At 31.8% G+C, this 22,443-nt stretch overlaps 2 protein-coding genes across 2 annotated transcripts; one reads left to right on the top strand and one right to left on the bottom strand.

Annotated features, from left to right (window-relative positions):
* Window positions 1-7,644: 7,644 nt before the first annotated feature.
* On the bottom strand, window positions 7,645-8,172 carry LOC132624692 (uncharacterized). The gene has a single exon (XM_060339433.1). It carries the CDS (start codon window positions 8,170-8,172, stop codon window positions 7,645-7,647), a length of 528 nt encoding a protein of 175 aa, XP_060195416.1.
* A 10,998-nt stretch (window positions 8,173-19,170) lies between these two features.
* Window positions 19,171-21,981, top strand: LOC132623809 (transcription factor bHLH93-like). Its single transcript, XM_060338623.1, has 4 exons — window positions 19,171-19,868; window positions 19,985-20,158; window positions 20,352-20,522; window positions 21,789-21,981. The coding sequence occupies exons 1-4, from the start codon at window positions 19,263-19,265 to the stop codon at window positions 21,873-21,875; spliced, it is 1,038 nt and encodes a 345-aa protein (XP_060194606.1). The 5' UTR covers window positions 19,171-19,262; the 3' UTR covers window positions 21,876-21,981.
* The last annotated feature ends 462 nt before the right edge of the window (window positions 21,982-22,443 follow it).

A 22,443-nucleotide genomic window follows, 5' to 3' on the forward strand; every position in this document is an offset into this window, starting at 1 on the left:
CTGACACGACAAAAGGGTAACTGGAAAAAAAAATCCTGAACTTATTTACACCCCTTTATTGTAAATTAAATATTAAAACCGTTTAAAAGTTACATCAACACCTTGTCAATGAAGCAAAAGTGCAGAATTCACTTTAGTGAAAAACAATTCTCATCTGCGAAATTAAGGAAAAGCTTCATCTGAACCAGAACGCAAGAATTCCACTAGGTACCTACTTCTTAAGCAATGCCTTCCCAGCATTGATAAAATCAAGAACCCGAGTGCCATCCACCCCGTCCACGAAACTCAAATTCAAAACAGAAAATAGGAACAGATATAGCAAATCAAAATCCTCTAGGCACTACTATCGGAGAAACAGAAAACAATCACCTTGAATCCCATATTATGAACTCAAGATTTAACTATGACCAAGAAAATAGACATAAAATACACCATAACAGTACCTCTATCATAAAGGGTATTTTACCAATGCAAATACACAGGAAAACCAACGAACCCAAGAAACCAAATATGTTGGTAAAGAAATAAACTTACAACAGAGCAATAACAGTACATCTACATAAAGGGTATCCCAAAACGCACACAAACAAACAAACAAAACAATCCTTATAGGAAAAAACAAGAAAACCCAATAAACAAATATCAAGAAAAACTATGGAGGTTACAACACAAATTAAATCCAAGACAAGATTGACAAAATAAACACCAAAACTGAACTAATAACCCATTCCCATCACAATAATTGTAATGAATAATTGAACTGAAAAGAAACCATTGAGATATGAGAAACAAACCTTAATTTCGGTGAATAGCGATTAGTTAGGAGGAATTGGTTAATAATGGGCAGTTGAGGAAAATTTAGAGCTTCCTTGGAGACTGCGTTGTTGTAGCAGAAGATGAAGTGAGGAACAAATCGTCACTTTTAGGGCTTTTAGGTGAGATGTAGTTTGGGAATTAGAATAAAATATAAGATATATAAAAGTAATTTTAATAGTCAACGAAAATGGCTTTAAGCTCTCCAAAAAACAAAAGTTAGGAATCCCAATTTTTCATTTTTGACTGACTTTAAGCACTTTATGACTTATTTTAATCACTTTAAGTTTGCAGCCAAACACTACAATAAGCTAAAAAGGGTTTATAAGTTGGTTTGACTAACTTATAAGCCCATCCAAACGGGCACTTACTCTTTTTGTTTCAAAATTGTTCTCACGTTTTATTTTCTCACATTTTAATTTGACTAATTGTTGGAGCTAAATTAGACTAGATTAGTTTAATATTTAAAAGTAAAATTTAATTACGTAAGTTGCAATTCTCTTCACATTAATATGGTGAAGAATATATCCTACCATATTAGTCAAAGTTCATATAATTTGACTCTAAAAAAGCGTAACATGATAGGTATTTTGAAAAAAAAGTATAGAAAAAGGAAGCGCATAAGTCTGAACGGAAAAATTCATGTTTTATTAACTTGACCACCTCATTAGGATAAGATGAAATTTCAATACAAGAGGTTTAAGCATTTACTCCCTCCGTCTCAAAATACATGTCATGTTTCACTTCTCAAAAGTTAAATTACGTAAGCTTTGATCAACATTTTAAGATATACTATTTTTTATCATATTCATATGAGGCGATTACAAGGTAGTCCCATGTCAATTCTCCATTTTAAGTGATCGGACCCATAAACAAAGGAGTAAGAGCTGAAATATTTTAAAACTAATCTACAAATAATTTTTATGTCCGGGCCAAATAACACTAGTGTATAATAAATACAAATAAAGAATGAGAAAGAAACAATCCTATCTGTACACTTGTCTATCATCTACTAGCTATATAAGTAACAAACTAACCAAATCAGTAATAAAATAAAGGAAAATTATTTATGCGGAAGCTTCCTAGTAATTCCTAATTCTTCCAAACCAATATTCGTTTCTTCCTGTAGCCATTTGGTGATGAAGAAACCCCAATATAAGGAGAAAGGTGAGAAGTGAGAACTAAATGAACAAAGTTGACCCACTAGAAAGATAGAATAAAAATGAAGTCTTGAGATAGGCTAATCCTACATCACCATAACTGGGAATATTGTTAATGGATATCATTGCCGCTACAAGTTCAATTGATAAGGAATTGCAACAATTTCTTCATGAAAATCAGAAAAGTTCCCCACGTTTGGGACGTTGACAAATTATTTCTTTTAAGATTCACAATGTTTGGGGGTTGAAGAATTACTTGGGTGGTTGATTTACCATGACATTGAGAAAAAATAATACTTTAGTAAATAGCATTCAATTCTAAATTAATTTTGGTGTTGAAGAATTACGTTAGTGAGATTGAAAACCATGAAAGTTAATAAAAAATGATGGGAACCATGAAAAACCTAAAATTTTACTGGAAAAAGACAGAATTTTGGTTACTTTCAATTAGGATTCTATTTTCCTTTGATGTTTTTTTGGTCATAAATTAGTAATTATATAAGAAAGGTACATATACTACCTTTTAAATTTACCTGATGGTGTAGTAAATTCTACACACTGATGGTCCAAGAAACTTAAATTTATTTAACGCACACTTACTGATTTTCCAAAAATCAATAACTCGCCAGCTCCCACATTACTACCAGGTAAAATGAGACTTGAGCTGTTCATTGAGTGATTTTATTGGGTACATGATACATATTATGTCATCTTAATTTTATTCTATTCCTGAAAAATGGAGTCTAAATTCAAACTTTAAATGCAATATGCTAGAGGTGACTCATGAATTCATCTTCCTAATTTTAGGGAAGCATTTGTTTGCTCTTTCTCCTTTTCTTTTTCCTTGATGAGGGTGGGAGCTGGGAGAGGGGCTGTTCTGTAATATACTTGTAAAAAACTACTATTATATATTGAAGTCCTCATCCTATTTGTAACTTTCGTGAATGCTCCAATTCAGGTCTCGGCATATTGTGTGTTCCTTTTTTTTTCTTTTTTCCCTCCCATTTAGGAGGATTTATAGTGTTTCCACACTTCCCCTCCAGTGTGACTCGAACCCAGAACCTATCAATCGTGGATGGAGGTGCTTAACCACTGAGTCATCCCTCACTTGTCGCATATTGTGTGTTCCTATCATATGCGAAATCTGAAGCAAGATTATGCACCACATTTCAAAGCAGACATAAAACATTAAGTTAAAAGTAAATTATCATTTTCTCGAAAAGTTACCCTCTCATTTAATTTAATTAAACTATCTTTCACTTCCTCCAAGGACGATCTTTGTATGTGCGGCTTCCTTAAGATACTCTGCTAATTCACCCAGTTTAACCTATAGTTTTTAATTGAATGCTCGTATTTTTATAACATAATTAAGTATTAAAACTAACATGTAAGCACTATAAGCTTAACTTAATGCATACCAGGATTTTGAACATGATAATCTTACAGAGAAACGTTACAGAAAGCGTACCTGATACGGAAGACATTATCACGAAAGCGGAAGCGTTAATTGTAGAAACTGGTTTCTACCTCCTTGCCCTAGCCTTACGTTACCACAGTCGTCAATGATGGAAAAGTATATAGAAGAAGTGGTAACCCTAATGGGTGGAGGGAGGACCAATTGATAGGGGCTGAGACTTAATCCGGTACGTCCATCAAGTAACCGATCTAACGGACGAGATTTATTCTTCATTAAATATTAGTTATGGGCTTTACATTAATTGGGCCACACATAAGAATAATAAAAATTCTTACATTCTCCACTTGACCCAATGACCACATAACACTAATATTAAATGACATAAAACATTAGTAGCGCATAAAATAAATCTCTTCTCTAATGTCCATCATACATACCTTAATATGACAAACCACTAATGCGAGTTATGGCGGTTATACATAATTTTGTGCTACATACTCCCTTCCATATACTACAACATTAGCAACTTATCATACTAGGTTCATAAGTTATAAAACATTTAACATTATAGTCCACAATAATGTCTCATGGAGACTTATCTTGTAATATCTCAAAACAATAATGTGTACACCATTATGAGAAACATGAAATTCATTAAAGTATATCAGAACCATATAATTGAGCTCAGAGTGTCAAACATCATAAAGAAAAACATTAATCATAAGTACAACCAAGACCAATTCTATGTACATGTTCTTTAAATGTCTTTGGTTGTAAACCTTTCGTTAACGGATCTGCAATCATGAGATCAGTTCTAATATGCTCAAGTGACACCTTTTGTTTCTGAACTTCATCCTTGACAGTAAAGTACTTTAATTCCATATGTTTGGCACCTTTGGAGTACTTATCGTTCTTGGAGAAGAATATTGCTGCAGTATTATCACAATAAATTTTCAGCGGCTTGGTAATGATGTCGACAACCCCAAGTCCTAAAATAAAGTTCCGTAGCCATAATGCATGAATTGTGGCTTCAAAACATGCCACAAATTCTGCTTCCATTGTGGATGTAGCAATGACGGATTGCTTAGCACTCTTCCATGATATTGCTCCTTCAGCTAATAGGAACAAGTAATCAAAAGTGGACTTTCTAGTATTAACACATCCACCATGATCTGAATCCGAGTATCCAATAACTTCCAAATTGTTGGATCTCCTATACGTGAGCATATAATCCTTCGTTCCTTTCAGGTACCTCAAAACTTTCTTTGTAGCTTTCCAGTGATCAATTCCTGGGTTACTCTGATATCTTCCTAGCATTCCGACCGCAAAACTAATATCCGGTCTTGTGCAAGTTTGAGCATACATCAAACTTCCAACAATAGAAGAGTAAGGAATTGACTCCATTTCTTTTCGTTCTACATCATTCTTTGGGCACTGAATGAGACTAAATTTGTCCCCTTTTTGAATTGGAACAACTCCTGCTGAACAATTATTCATGTTAAATCTCTCAAGAACTCTTTCGATATAGCCTTTCTGAGACAGTCCCAATAGTCCTTGTGATCTATCACGAAATATTTCTATCCCTATCACATAGGATGCCTCACCCATATCTTTCATTTCAAAATTCTTAGAGAGAAAATCTTTCGTCTCACGTAACATGCCCAAATAATTAGCAGCAAGCAAAATATCGTTAACATATAGGACTAAGAATATAAACTTGCTCCCATTGATCTTTTGGTATATACACCGATCAACAGTGTTTTCCTTAAATCCAAAAGATGTAATGGTATCATTAAACTTTATATACCATTGTCGTGAGGCTTGTTTGAGTCCATATATTGACTTCTCTAATTTACACACCATTTGACCTTTTCCTTTAATTTTGAAACCCTCTGGTTGGTCCATATAAACTTCCTCCTCGAGGTCTCCATTAAGAAAGACAGTTTTCATATCCATTTGGTGTAACTCTAAATCATAATGAGCCACTAAAGCCATAATAATTCTTAACAAGTCTTTCTTTGAGACCGGTGAAAAGGTCTCTTTATAATGAATGCCTCCTTTCTGAGTATAACCCTTGGCAACAAGTCCGGCTTTATATCGTTCAATATTGTCATTTGAATCGCGCTTGGTCTTGAAGACCCATCTACACCTGATTCTTTTAGAACTTTCTGGCAATTCAACGAGATCCCAGACTTTGTTGTATTCCATTGATTTTAACTCTTCTTTCATGGTATCAATCCATTTGTTAGACTCAGTACTTTCTATGGCTTGTGAAAATGAAATCGGATCTTTATTAAGTCCAATGTCAAAATCTGACTCTTGTAAATAAACCACATAATCGTCTGGAATAGCCGATTTTCTTTCTCTTTGAGATTTTCTCAATGACACTGTTTGTGGTTCATTTGCGTCAGATATTTGTGAGTTAGTTCCTTCCTAGAGTGTTTCATTCAAATGTTGTTCAGTATTGTCAAAGTGTTCTTCGACAACGGGAACAATATTTGTTATTGGTGTGGAAGTAGGCACATTCATGGGCAATGGAACATTAACCCTTACCTCATTTATTTCCACACTTTGTCGTTCGACACTCCCACTAACTTCACCATTTTCAATGAATCTTGCATTACCGGTTTCAACAATTCTTGAGCTATGGTTTGGACATTAAAACCTATACCCTTTAGATTTCTTTGGGTAACCAATAAAGTAATCACTTACTGTTCGAGAATCTAATTTCTTTTCATGTGGATTATAAATTCTAGCCTCCGTTGGGCAGCCCCAAACATGCAGGTGTCTTAAACTAGGCTTCCTTCCAGTCCACAGTTCAAAAGGAGTCTTTGGAACTGCCTTACTAGGAATCCTTTTTAATAAATACACAGCGGTACTAAGAGCATACATCCACAAGGTTTTGGGTAATGAGGAATTACTTATCATACTCCTAACCATATCCATAAGTGTCTGATTACGCCTTTCTGCAACCCCATTTTGTTGAGGTGTTCCCGACATAGTATATTGTGCACATATGCCATGTTCCTCGAGGAACTTTGCAAATGGACCTGGACATTGTCCCGATTCGCTATATTTTCCATAAAATTCACCACCTCTATCTAACCTAATGATTTTCACTTTCCTATCTAATTGTCTTTCAACCTCATTGACGTACACTTTGAGGGCGTCCGTTGCTTGAGATTTTCTTTCAGCAAGTAGATATATCCATAACGTGAAAAATCATCGATAAAAGTGATAAAATATTTTTCTCCAGCAAAAGATGGAACATCAAAAGGTCCGCAAATATTAGTGTGTATAATTTCAAGAAGCTGAGTGCTTCTTGTGGCACCTTTCTTACTATGCTTGATTTGCTTTCCCTTAATGCAATCCAAACATATATCAAGATCAGTAAAATCTAGATTCGGAAGAATATCATTCTTTACTAATCTTTCTAATCTTTCTCTGGATATATGACCCAAACGCCTGTGCCACAAGTAAGCAGAACTTTCATTCAGTGAACTACGTTTAATTCCAACATTTTGATGTATAGCAAGAAGGGATTCAGAATAAACAGTATTGAGTTTCAATTTATATAAACCATCAATAAGAACACCAGAACCATAAAAAACAACATTCTTATATAATTTGAAACATCCATGTCCAAACTTAAAATCAAATCCAGAAACATCAAGTCTTGAAAGAGAAATCAAATTCCTAGAAACTGAAGGAACATAAAGAGTCTGTAATAGATCAGGTGATGTCCAGTCTCCAAGATCAAACGATAAGTCTCTATGCCTTCAATTGGAGATTCATACGATTTCCCATGAACAAGAAATCCTTATTTGGATTTGTAGTTTGGATCGTAAGAAATCCCTGCAACATAGTGGATAAATGAGTAGTTGCACCAGAATCAAGCCACCAAGTATTATTAGGAACTTCTACTAAATTTGATTCGAAACATACAAAAGCACTAAAATTACCTTTCTTTTCGAACCAAGCTTTACGTTTCGGGCAATCTTTCTGATAGTGTCCTTCTTTTCTACAGAAACGACACACATCTGCCTTGAGTTCTTTATGAGCATCCTGTTGAACTTTAGCAGGTGCTTTCTTCTTCTTGAACTTGTTGGCCTTCACTTTAAGTCCTTTACCAGCTCTTTGACCCATGAGGTTAATAGAATGACCTTCTTGTTTCTTAAGTCTTGATTCCTCCTGAGTAAGCATACTGGACAATTCACTAACATCCTACTTATCCTTAATAGTGTTATAGTTAATTTAGAATGGTCCATACTCAGGAGGCAATGAGTTTAGAATAAACTGAACCAAGAAGGAGCCATCCACTTTCATCCCCAAAGTCCGGAGTCTTGCTGCAATATTAGTCATCTTGATGATGTGATTTTGCATACTACGCGACCCATCAAACTTCATGGTCGTGAGTTCATCCATTAGTGTACCAGCGAAAGACTTATCAGCAGAACGAAAACGTTCTTTCACAAACTTCAGGTATTCCCTGGCACTTTCTGTCTGTGGAATAGTACTCTTAATGTTGTTGGCAATAGTCATTCGCATAAACATAAGGCTCAATCTGTTAGAGCGTTCCCATGCTTTATGGAAGGATTTCTCATCCTCACTGCTTGTATCAGTAATAGGAGTGGGTTTTTCTTTCAGCAGAGCCAAGTCAAGATCCATCACACCTAAGTGGAACTGGACTTGTTCATGCCATTCAGAGAAGTTCAATCCGTTGAACACAGTAACAGATGAAGCAAGCGAATGAAGAGCAATAGGTGCAAAATAGATATACATATGCTCGCAAATTAGAAAATAATGTGGATTCAGCAAAGCAATAAAAGTATATCGTAATTCTCCTTTGGGTGATACTACGACATACTATCATAATTTAAATCTCACTTTCAACTTTAACAGGAAATTAAATATTTTCAATCAAACATATACGACATCTTTGGATATACAATACATATTTGATTAAAAAATACTAATTTGCCTCATTATGTTCACTACTCATAGAATAATTGATTCACCTTTGGGTAAATCCTTAAGTTCTAGCAATAGTGAATGTCAATTTATCCATCTATTTTCAATTATAGGCATTTCATTAGTTTAATGGACAAACGACAATATTTATACATGCACATCTTTCACAAACATACTAGTTTGGCCACTTTGGCGACTAACAAACTATATAGACATTAATACATGTATAAAATAAATACACAACTTATGTATGTACATTTTAAACATTTTAGTTTAGCCACTTTGGTGACTAACAAACTATAAAACCATAATCACATACATAATATAAGCAATAATTAACTTTATGCATGTAAAATTCATAAACAATCTAGTTCGGCCACTTTTGGTGACTAACAAACTATATAAACATAATACATGCATAAAGTTAACATGGAGATAATGTATGTGTAAATATTAAACATTCTAGTTTGGCCACTTTGGTGACTAACAAACTATGTAAATATAATCACATACATAACATAAACAATTAATTGCTTCATCAACCTAACGGCCCAAGTACTGATAAATAGCCCAAAATTAAAATTGTGGCCTAAGAAACAAACATAAATTTCATGATAAAATAGCAATAAGTTCATGATTAAATCAAACAATTCTGGGTCAAAATCCTGCCAAGACTTCCATAATTAAGTCCACATAGATGGCATAATTTTTAATTACCAAAAATTGATGAGCCAAGTTTTAATTGGTCAAACCAATGACCTAATCCCATACGACGTATACGATGAAAACTTCTAACACTTAATTATTGTACGGTCAATTTCGGAGAATGAAACCAAATCATCATTGTTCATATGATTTGCCTTTACTGATTCATGCATATGGATAATGGGGGAAATCAAAAGCAACAAATAATTCAATGGTAAAATAAGAGAATTGTAGTTTGTTTGATTTTCCCAATTAATTTACTATCCATTACAAAATTCAATTTCCACAAACAGAGAAATCGTATTCTGACCATAAATTGTGACTTTAAAGTCATGATTTCGTATTTTACCGAAGGCTACACATGATTTCATATAACAACAACGCAGTCATATAACTAGGTCTTTTCTTAATGAAGATTATCAGTTCAAGTAATTCAGGCTCTGATACCACATGTAAGCTTAACTTAATGCATACCAGGATCTTGAACATGATAATCTTACAGAAAGCGTACCTGATGCGAAAGACATTATCACGAAAGCGGAAGCGTTAATTGTAGAAACTGGTTTCTACCTCCTTGCCCTAGCCTTACGTTACCACAGCCGTCAATAATGGAAAAGTATATAGAAGAAGTGGTAACCCTAATGGGGTGGAGGGAGGACCAATTTATAGGGGCTGAGACTTAATCTGGTACGTCCATCAAGTAACCGATCTAACGGACGAGATTTATTCTTCATTAAATATTAGTTATGGGCTTTACATTAATTGGACCACACATAAGAATAATAAAAATTCTTACAAGCACATCCTTAACCCATTAGTCTTATTTTCATTAGATTCAATGTGTAGACCCTCAAGTTGGAAGGGTACAGTACTGTGGTTAAGTGTATAAGAGTGTGTGATTAACAACACAAATAACAGAAAATGTCATAGTATCTTTGTTATCAAGGTCTCAGAAAATACCAAAGTATATAAGAGGGCTTGGAATTTATAGTAAATAAATGTTTATTGCTTGGGCGCAATAGAAAAGTTGTTACATTGTTATATGACTAAGATATCACAGGTTCAAACCGCGGAAACAGTTTCTTGCAAAAATACAAGGTAAGATTGTGTAGTAAGAATCAAATGTGGTTTGACCCTTCAGCGCCCCACACATGAGCTTAGTGCACCGGACTGCAGCCTGCCATGCCATGTGATGATACTGCATCAATTATATCTAGTTTTACCTACTTAAATAGTACTTAGAACCTAGCATAAACCATGTTCTATATCAACGCATACGTAAAAAGCTAAGGTTGATGACTTTGTTCAACAGTAAAGGAATATAGTACAACAATAAGTGAGGGAATCAAACAATGTTTTAGTAGAAGTCGATCGCTTCTGCTGGTAATTGGTACTTTATAGTAACAATTTCTGCTATTTTAAGAGCCGCAGGGTAAAAGATTTCTTGCCGAGTGAGTTTTAATTTATTTTTTATTCCTGTTACTATCGAATCTTCAGGTTTGTTTCAAGCAATAATAGAGGTAAAGATCGTACTGCATAACACTTTCGAGGAAACTAAACCTCAGTACGTATTATGTTTGATAAGACAATCGAAAGACGCAACAGCAAACGTTTTTTGTAATTTATTCTCAATTATCACGAAAATGGAAATATTCTCATCATCATCACTGCCCTACAGCATTCCCCATGCTAGATTACTAACATGAATAATTCTCTTCCGGTTACATCAACAGAAAATACAAATCTGCAAACAATTGATTCTTTCACCACGTACAAATATTCCAAGCTAAATACTTATACCCACTCCATATACTGCATGCATTACACAAAAGCTTGTTGACATTCCGAATGATCTTTTAGGTACCCTCAATGTCTTTTGCACTAGGAAAATAAACATAGAAACCCTCTGTCAATCAGAAAGAGAATAATGAGAAGAACGTGAAAATAAAGAAGAGAGGGCATATGAAAAAGTGCATGGCAACAACTAGCAAGAGTTATTGGAATTAATATTCGACCGTACTTGATGCTGCTCCGCAAACCAGAATATTGTTACATTGTTAATGAATACTTCCATAACATAGCAAAAATCGTGTAGGTTATGATGCCAGTGACGAGGTAAAGGGAGCCAAAGTGTTCAATGTGATTCCTTTGCAGAAAAATTGAACTGTACTGTGTGGAAAACAAATTATTTTAATTATATAAGAACGGATGAATCACTATGATATTAGAAGAGATTTTAATATACTAATAAAAGGGTTCAAAATTTGTTTTAAATCACAAGTTCGTGCATTTGTTTGTCACACACGTTTCATTTACTCTATCTACTAGATGGCTTATGCCCGTGCTATGCACGGGCCCAACACTTCAGATTATAGTGTATCTATATATATGTAGTTGTGTTTAGATAGTGATAATATATATATAAACTATGTTCAAAATACAATTAATATAACATTGTAGTTTGTGCTCCGTATCTAAAACTTTATTATATTAGTGTTTGCTACGAATACGCACGTGGCAATGAATCCATCATTATTGACTTAATGAGATACTTTGGAAATTACATGAATATTGTTTGATTTTTTAATACGGGATGCACTTTTTTTTTGACATTATTAATTTGCACTATTTTTATGCGTATATATATATATATATATATATATATATATATATATATATATATATATATATATATATATATATATTAGAATCATGCGGCTCACAATTTTTTTTTTTGCACCTTTTTTTTTACAGTGTTCTTTTTTAATATGGGATTCACTTTTTTTTTTTATATATTGCTTGATTTTGTCAATATGGGATACTATGTTCAAAACATATATATATATAATATGGGGTGTACTTTTTTTTTTGACATTATTAATTTGCACTATTTTATGTATATATATATATACTAGTTATGTGAGGCCCGTGCTAAGCCCGGACCCAAACTCAAGATATAAAAGTAGATATTTTAACTAAGGAAATATAAATTGTGTTAGTCCAAGTGTACAACAACAACAACAACAACCATATACCCATTGTAGTCTCACAAGTAGGTAGTTATATGAAAGCAAAATTTTCATTCCACTCCTTTAATATTTTAACTTCCATTTTGATGAAATTATTTACTTCAAATCAAATGTGGAGCCAGAATTTGACATTTATAACTTATGTATTCTAATTTTCTGAAGTTATTTAGTTCTAAATAAATAATCTATACATAGTTAATGAACTTTTAAGACAAATACATAATTTAACTTGTGCAGCGGATAGAGCTGCTCCTCTCTTAATTAGGGATTAGGGGTTCGAACATGGATATGGAAAAAAATATTTGGAGGAAGCGCTCCCCCCGAATAGGCGTGATACAGTGCGAATTATCTAGATTAATTGGGCTCAAATGCGGATATCGAGCACCTACCAGAAAACCAAAGAATATGAAAAATAAGGTAGGAGGTTAGATAACTTTTGAAAAGTAGACCTTAAAAACAAAAAACAAAAAAATTGACTTAAATAAATAAGATTAGGACCTAAAAGTAATTTTTTTTTTTTTTTAAATTTGAAAATTATTGTGAGGACTACAAAAGCTCCCAGGTTCGATAACTTTTGAAAAGTAGATCTTAAAAACAAAAAATCAAAAAATTAACTTGAATAAATAAGATTAGGACCTAAAAGTAATTAATTAAAAAGTTTTAAAAAAATTGGGAAATTATTGTGAGGACTACAAAAGTCCTCACAGTTGCTCTTATATTATATAGTAATATATATATTAGATTATGGGGCCCATAATTTTTTTTGCACTTTTTTTTTACATTGTTTGTTTTTTTAATATGGGATTTACTTTTTTTTTTTTATATTGCTTGATTTTGTCAATATGGGATACTATGTTCAAAACACGATTAATATAACATTGTAGTTTGTGCTCTGTATTTAAAACTTTATTATATTAGTGTTTACTACGAATACGAACGTGGCAATGAATCTATCATTATTGACTTAATGAGCTATTTTTATGCATATATATATATATATATATTAGAAATATGGGGCCCACAATTTTTTTTTACACCTTTTTTTGACATTGTTTGTTTTTTTAATATAGGATTCACTTTTTTTTATATATTGCTTGATTTTGTCAATATGAGATACTATGTTCAAAACACACACACACACACACACACACACATATATATATATATATATATTAGAATTATGGGGCCCACAATTTTTTTTGCGACATTGTTTGTTTTTTAATATGGGATTCACTTTTTTTTTTTTTTTTTTTATATATTGCTTGATTTTGTCAATATGGGATACTATGTTCAAAACACGATTAATATAATATTGTAGTTTGTGCTCCGTATTTAAAACTTTGTTATATTAGTGTTTGCTATGAATACGCACGTGGCAATAAATCCATCATTATTGACTTAATGAGATACTTTGGATATTACATGAATATTGTTTGATTTTTTAATAGGGGGTGCACTTTTTTTTTTACATTATTAATTTGCACTATTTTTTTAATATTAGTTGTTGTTTAATATATATGGGACCCACAATTTTTTTTTAATATTAGTTGTTGTTTCTAATATTAAGAAGAGGGGCCCACAATTTATGGGGTGCATTTTTTTTTTGACATTATTAATTTACACTATCTTTATGCATATATATATATATATATTAGAATTATGGGGCCCACAATTTTTTTTGCACTTTTTTTTTTGACATTGTTTGTTTTTTAATATGGGATGGTGCACTTTTTTTTTTACATTATTAATTTGCACTATTTTTTTAATATTAGTTGTTGTTTAATATATATGGGACCCACAATTTTTTTTTAATATTAGTTGTTGTTTCTAATATTAAGAAGAGGGGCCCACAATTTATGGGGTGCATTTTTTTTTTGACATTATTAATTTACACTATCTTTATGCATATATATATATATATATATATATATTAGAATTATGGGGCCCACAATTTTTTTGCACTTTTTTTTTTACATTGTTTGTTTTTTAATATGGGATGGTGCACTTTGTTTTTTTGGACATTATTAATTTACACTATCTTTATGCATATATATATATATATATATATATATATATATATATATATATATATATATATATATATATATTAGAATTATGGGGCCCATATATATTTTTTTTTTGACATTGTTTGTTTTTTAATATGGGATTCACTTCTTTTATATATATTGTTTGATTTGGTCAATATGGGATATTATGTTCAAAACACGATTAATATAACATTGTAGTTTGTGCTCCGTATTTAAAACTTTATTATATTAGTGTTTGCTATGAATACGCACGTGGCAATGAATCCATCATTACTGACTTAATGAGATACTTTGAAAATTACATGAATATTGTTTGATTTTTTAATAGGGGGTGCACTTTTTTTTTGACATTATTAATTTGCATTATTCTTTTAATATTAGTTGTTTAATATATATGGGGCCTATAATTTTTTTTAATATGTATGAGGCACATAATTTGTTTTTAATATTAATTGTTGTTTTTCTAGGGGCCAACAATTTATTTTAGTTGTTGTTTTTACTATTAAGAAGAGGGGCCCACCGGACGACGATAAAGTGAGCCTTAACTGGCTCTTCTTAATAGCAGAAATATCGTACATCAATCATACGACGACATAAAAGAAACCCCATAGAAAATTAAAGCGATTTTGTTCCCAAAATATTGTGTGCTGTCTCCCCCTTACCCCTAGACCAAAAGAATTAAATGTACCCTATTCCTAATTAAGCTACGTACTAGAAGAAAAATTATATTTGACAATAAATTTTTTTTTGTTGTCATAGATTGATTATTGTTGTAAAAAGTACTTTTAGCAATAAAAAAAAAAAATTGTTGCATGAACTTTTCTCAACGGCTATTATTGCAACAACGTGCAACAACTTTTTTTTTTGTTGCCAAAAATACTTTTTGCAACAATAATCAATACTATGCCAACAAAATTAAATTCTTTGGCAACAAAAAAATCATTTGCTAACAATAAAACTAAGTTGTTGTCAAATATAAAAAATTTTGTTGCGATTTCTATACTTTCTTGTAGGGTACCCAATAATTTTCTCCCCCCTTATTTTTTTTTCCTTCAAAGCCTACATAGCTATAGGTTTTGTATGAAGAACATATGTTTGCAATATTATCGTCTACCATTTTCATTGTGTACTCTCTTTTTTTTAGGAAATCAATGACAAAGATTAAAACATATAGAGGGGAAAAAACCACGGCAAAGTTGGAACGCAGGCCGTGGTTTTCAAAAATGTACTTGTGGAAATTTCCAATTTTCACATACACATTTCACCCCATGGTCGGTTTCCCATTCTCATGGTGTCTTGTCTTGTAGCTGGTGTCACTAATATGCTATTACTTTAATTCTAAACATATTAGGCGAAAAAATTTTGGTCGGCAAACGTGTTTGGATAAACACTTCTTCTCCATAAATAGAGAGCATTTTGTAATCACATAAAACAAGAAGAGAGCCATGAGTAAGTAACATGCCATGTCTCAACTTTAAAAGGCTATCGGCGCTATATTGGTTTTATGCAAAGTTACCTTCGTGCTCGCCAAATTCTTGCTACTAGTAATAAAAAATTAAACCGTACACTCACGATTATTTTTCATCATTCTGTGAAGCAGTTTATTTTATAACCGACATTGTAGAGATAGCTAAATCTCGCATAATGCGCATGAACTGGTAACTTTAAAAAGATTAGTAGTAATTCGTTACTTATATAAATGTTTAAACTATTAATTGTGTAATTCGTATATCATTGTTAATGTGTTTATTACATTGGTGGAATAGATAAAATTCCACCACCATTAATCAAATGTCACGAGTTTGAATCTTGAATATGAAAAAAATTATGGTATGAAACGCTAGCATACCCTAAAATGAATCTTATAAAATGCAAATCTGGATTATTGGGGCTCCAAAACGGGTTTCGGACACCCGGATGAAAACCAAAACAAAAGGGGGAAATTCCACTTCTTTTGGCCCTACCTTAGTACTTGGAGTTAGGCCATCTCCAACCTTGCACCATTTTTTGCACCAAATGCTATTTTGGTGCAAAAAATGATATTTTGGAGCTTCAACCTTGCACTATTTTTTACACCATTTTGGTGCATGAATTATGTTGCACCAAATTTGATGCAACACTATTCATCTACACCATTACTATGCATTAATATTTTATTATTATATAACACTTTTAATTTAACATATTATAAATTTTAATTTTTACATTTAGATTCCTAATATACCTGTTCATCTACACCATTACTATGCATTAATATTTTTTTTATTATATAAAACTTTTAATTTAACATATCATAAATTTTAATTTTTACATTTAGATTCCTAATATTAATTTTACATCTTAATTTTGGAGTGTAAGTTTGATAAATTAATTTTCGTATATATTATTTTTATATAAAATTGTGAGTTAATTTTATTATAACTTTATTATTTTTATATAAAATTGTGAGTTAATTTTATTATAAGTTATAATTGTATTAAAAAAATATAACCATCACAAAAATGAAAAGTGCAAAGATAAAATATAATATGTTGTAAATAATATGCCGTCGCGTTTTTTGGAGAAAAGAAGTGCTACATGATATATTAACTACATGTATTATACTGCACAACATGATAATCGAGGATGAGCGTGATCTTAATGCACCAATTCAAGATGCGTGGGAAGGTCCAACTCCAACAGTAGAAATGTTAGTAGATGAAAATTACCGATTTGAATAATTTTTAGCTCGAAACAAAAAAAATTAAGAACAAAGATACTCATTTTGCACTTCGCAATGCATTAATAGAGCATTTATGGGAGCAATGTACTAATCATGGAAGTTGAATATTTATGTAGAAATTAAAATAAATTCTACCTTAATGTAATATTTATTTAATTATATTTTATCAATGATTTCACTTTTATTTGAATTATCCATTAATATGTATAACGTATGATATTTTCTTACAATTTATATTATTTAAAAATTTATGATATAAAATAATTTTATATTAAATGGTTATATAACAAAGGATTATGAATTGCATTGGATGGATATGTAAAAAAGAAAAAAGAAAGGATTTGTTTTATGAAATTAAAAAATAAAATTTAAGTAAAAGAAAATAATATAATATAGAAGAGAGAGAAATATAAAAAGAATATTTTTTTTTTGGTGTAGAAAATAATGCAATAAATTAGAGTTAATTTATACTATTTTGGTGTTTGCACCATTTTAATGTAAAAATAGTGCAATGGATTGGAGATGCCCTTAGCTTTACAGCTTATACATGCTAGTACTCCTATATGTTTGCATATTCTAAAATATCTAAGTTACTGTTATTTGAAGTTACGCCTTTGTATTAGACCAATTTTTTATACGAAAAGTCAGATTTAGCTCAGTCATTAAGGAAGGTCTCTGTAAGATTAGGACTAAACGACGATTTTGACAGTTGTTAGGCATATTGCTGAGGATTGACAGAGAGCTTTAGCTCCTATGCTTTCTGTACCTACTAGCCAGTAAATGATACTTAAAAGTAATTACCGTCTATTGAACAATTGATGGAGAAATAATCATTTATGCTTGTGTAACCATCCAGAAACCTGTAGCTTATGAAATAGCATCATAGTTTGTAGAATTCACAGGTTGGACACGCATTAGAAACTGCTTATTTTATAACTCTTTCGATTAGTACTTGTAATATGTTGCTTTAACCGGAAAATTACTATGCTCTAGATGCGCTAAATGTGATTCCTCTACCGAAATATTAGCAGTATAATGTAGAGATAATCTTAATGATGTACTACCTCTTGCACAACTAAATCGTGCATGCTTGACTAGACAATATTATATTATGTTAAGAGTAATCTTAAAATGACTTAGCCCAACAAAAACAAAAGCAAAAACAAACAAAAAAACAGAAAAAGTGTATACTTGCATTTAACTATATCCTTTACACTGGCTTGAAATTTTTGGACCCGTCCCTATTAGAAAATTGATTGAAACCTATAGTTCTATGATATAAAAATCTATAATGTTAATCTAAGAAAATTCTGTACTAGCAGCAAAGTTATGAATTATTCATACAGTATATACATGTTATGTTGGTCCTAAAAAAAAGTATGTGTTGCTTGCATTATGTAAATAATATCCAGATATAGTAATTTTTTAAAAAGGCAATAGTCTTATCACCAACGAGAAATCAGCAAAAAGTTATTCTAATAAGCGTAACAGATCTCCAAAAATATGCAAGAAACTTGGCAGGCTCATATGATGCTAGCGACAGAGCGAGAGTTCCGAATCTACCCTTTTCGATTAAGACAGACTGGTGGGTCAAACATTTCAGAACATAAAAATTAATATATGTATCCTGTCTGATTACGGATTTCTGTGGAAAGGGACCTTAGACTACTAAACTTCTACCATAGGGAACAGACTTCAGAAAACGAGATGCAAATATTTGGAGGGAAGGAAAAAAGAAAAAGGCCCTCCTATACATTATATAAGAAAATAGTAAAAAGGTCAGATTCCATTCTAATCTTATGCTCAAGGTGACATTAACTTAAACAAAACCTAAACGTACAAAGCAATACTATTACTGCTAAGATATTCCATTCTTCACCTTATAATACCTTTTTTTTTTAAATAATCTATTAAAAAATTATATTTTTAAAATATTTTAAATTTTAAATTTCTCATTTTATTCTTAAACACATCTTCAAAAGCCGAGAATGTTATGGTATATTCTAAGATCATAAAGTATAATGGTATTTTTAGTATAGTCCTTTATTCTAGAACTTTATAAGTCAAGTACCTGTCATATATACACTAAAATAGAAGAAGTACGGTAATTATTGATTATCATCAAGTATTGATATTGTTAGATTATATTCAAATGATAATATTTTTCACTTTATTTTTAAATGTTTAAATTAATTCTATCACGTAATTAGTATAAACACTTGATACATTAAGGTATTTACCGTAACTTTTATCGTTAATTGAAAAAGAAAATAAGTTTAATTTGTCTATATATATTCATTTATCTAGATGCAACATCACGTTAGTTGTCACCTTGAGGACCTGGATTCACTTTTTGACGGTTGAGTGAGAGAAAAGAGAAGAAAATTAAGGGGAGAGATGGAGCTCACTCAACAAGACTTTTTGGAGGAATTACTTGCTCCAAGGATAGAAAGTTACAATACTTTTGCAAGTGGAGTGAAGGAATTCTTCCCAAATGCATGGAACATTGAATCACCCACTTTCTACCAACAAAACCCAGAATTTATAGCCACAAATTCTTCCTTTTTGGGACTCATCTCTCCTTCAGAATCCATCTTTCCATGTCCTTTCAGTACTTCTCATGAGTCCTACCCTTTTCTTGATTCTTTCAATACAGCCCCAGCTGAAGTTGATTCTTCAACTTATATTCAACAAGAGTACAATAATAGAGCCATAGTTGAGGAAGGAGAAATTGGTCTTATTTCTGCTGATTTTCAAGGCCATTATGGTCAGCAAGAAGACTCAATTAGTTGCTTCAATAACAAGGTGGTCAAAATGGAAGAAGCCACTTCAACTATAAATGGTCATGTTCCTAATATTGTGGGACTAGAAAAGAAGAGTAGTAATAAAGTCAAGAAGGTAGGGGGCCAGCCATCTAAGAATCTAATGGCAGAAAGGAGGAGAAGGAAACGACTCAATGACCGACTCTCTATGCTTAGATCCATTGTACCCAAAATAAGCAAGGTGACAAATCAACAGCCTCAATTTCTCTTCAACTAAAATTACTTGTTTTATTATTAGCTTTTTTTTTTTGTGGGAGTGTAGATGCACTAATTGAATAAATTCTATTGATGTAGCAGATGGATAGAACATCCATACTTGGAGATACAATTGATTACGTGAAGGAGCTCTTAGATAAAATCAACAGTTTTCGTGAAGAACATGAAATGGAAGACAAAATTAAGGATATAAAATTCATGGGAAATTTCAAGGAGCTTAAGCCTAATGAAGCACTTGTCAGAAACCCCCCAAAGGTACAAATGTTCACTTAATTATCTCTATTAGCCACATTCGTCCATGAATAATATAATTTGTTTTAAGAAATTGTTTGGTTCTAGATGGAGGAATAATTTTATACATTAGCTAGGATAAGAGATGTGAAGACTCTTTCTAATTAGCTTTGTCGTATTTGTCCGTTTGGTGGTGGGAAAAATATATATTTTGCAGTTTGATGTAGAAAGGAGATCAAACGAGAAGACGAGTATAGAGGTCTGTTGCGCAACAAAGCCTGGATTACTGTTATCCACTGCAAACACAATAGAAGCATTAGGTCTTGACGTGGAACAATGTGTTGTCAGCTGTTTTAGTGACTTCTCGATGCGAGCTTCCTGTTCTGAGGTACAATTCTATTTTCAACCTCTTCTTGGTCAATAATTGGTAATGGAGTATATATTTTAGGCGATTAAATTGCTGCTAATTCTATAGTGAATTTAATAGGTAAATCAATTTTATGCCTTCGAGGATGGGGCATTAATTCCTCACATACCTACTAATTGATGTACCTGAGATGTATTTCTTCCCACTTCCGAGAAAGATATTTTTGCGCTTAAGAATTATCCTTCTTCAAATCTGTCCAGAAGAGTATCTAGGATCTTTTCTTTTGTATAATGTAATTGATATAGTTCCATTTTAGGCACTTGAAATGGATGTCTGAGGTAATATATATATATATATCATGACCGATAAAAGGTCTTATCCCTCCGGGGCATTTATCAATATTTCAATAGTTGTAAATAATGCAGTTCAATATGTTCTCTAGTTTGACCATCAAATAGGGATGGGTATGGTACGGTATTTGAAACTTCGGTTCGGTAATTTCGGTTTTCGGTATTTAAAAATGCTATACCATTACCATACCAAATTAATTCGGTATGGTTCGATATTTGTAAGTTCAGTTTCGGTATTTTGCGGTACGGTAATTCGGTAATCATAGTTTGTTCGACTACGACTTATATATATACATATAATAAAGAATTATGACTTCGGGTATTCAAGAAACGTCTCAATTATATTATACTAACACCTTACACATGTAAAAATATTCAAAAGAAAGTACAAGCAATTCCAACGTCTAAACAATTAGTTTGTACTAATACTAATTATATATTTGTTAGTATTATATATATATATATGAATTGTATATGTAACTACATGGAATACTTCGGTATGGTATTCGATATTTCGGTATTTTCTTTATCAATACCGTACCAAATACCAAACTTTTCAAAAATGCATACCAAATACCATAATACCCAAATTGCGGTATCAAAATTTTCGGTTTCGGTATGGTAATCGATATATACTGTACCGTGCCCACCCCTGGCATCGAGGTTTGTAAATACTGGATTTCATTAGTTAAATTTGAAGCGGAATACTGAATTATTTGAATTGAAATATATTTTCAACTGAAATATTGGTTTGTTCACTAACACATTTCCAATTATCATGTCTTTTTTTTTTTTTTCAAGGAAAATTCATGTCCAACTCAGCTTGCATTGCTTCCACATTTTTATTTCCAATTGAACTTCAGATAATTTGTTTTTCAATTATCAAACACTTATCCAAGTACTAATGATTGGTCTCTTCCATTATTTATTTTACTAGGCAACGGATCATCGAACAATTTTGAGTTCTGACGACGTTAAGCAAGCGTTGTTCAAAACTGCAGGTTATGGAGGAAGATGTCTGTAGGGGATGATAATTTTGAACACTAAGCTCGAAGAAAGTCTAAGAGATTTGTGTGCTGTTCAACGAGTATTGCAATAATAAATGTTGAATGATCTTTCTCCATTGGATTTCCCTTTATCCACTGAAAAATTTCGTCTACTCCATATCCTTAAAATGGGGTCAAGGTATCACATATCATATGTCATCAATTGACCCAATCATCAAACACATGGATAAGACTTAAGCTGTCAAGTGGTCGAGTCAACATATAATCGACACACTTAACTCATACCAACCTGATAGATTAAAAATATCTTGTCTAATTTGACTCCAACGCCTGTTACTTCGATCAATTAACTTGCTCACTAAAAACATGGAGTATTGTTCTTTCATAATATATATTTCTTTTTTCAAACTTTCATAGTATAATTATAATTAGTCAAATTGTGAGCATTTAGTTTCTCAGAGTTGAAATGCAATACCGTTTGAGTTTTTTTTTTCAAAAGAAAAACTTAATTTGTTATTAATTTGATTTATTCTTATTTCGTTTTCTTTTTTAAAATTCTTATTTGGGGAAACCAAAATTTTTTTA

This window comes from Lycium barbarum, chromosome 12, assembly GCF_019175385.1.
Source record: "Lycium barbarum isolate Lr01 chromosome 12, ASM1917538v2, whole genome shotgun sequence".
Taxonomy (NCBI): Eukaryota; Viridiplantae; Streptophyta; class Magnoliopsida; order Solanales; family Solanaceae; genus Lycium; species Lycium barbarum.

What these genes read in the sequence shown, in the direction of transcription:
- LOC132624692 (XM_060339433.1), bottom strand. Translation starts at nt 8,172, where the DNA reads ATGTATATCTATTTTGCACCTATTGCTCTTCATTCGCTTGCTTCATCT.
- LOC132623809 (XM_060338623.1), top strand. Translation starts at nt 19,263, where the DNA reads ATGGAGCTCACTCAACAAGACTTTTTGGAGGAATTACTTGCTCCAAGG. An exon ending in TTGTCAGAAACCCCCCAAAG is followed by an intron (nt 20,159 to 20,351) that starts GTACAAATGTTC and finishes TATATTTTGCAG; the next exon opens with TTTGATGTAGAAAGGAGATC. An exon ending in TGCGAGCTTCCTGTTCTGAG is followed by an intron (nt 20,523 to 21,788) that starts GTACAATTCTAT and finishes TTATTTTACTAG; the next exon opens with GCAACGGATCATCGAACAAT.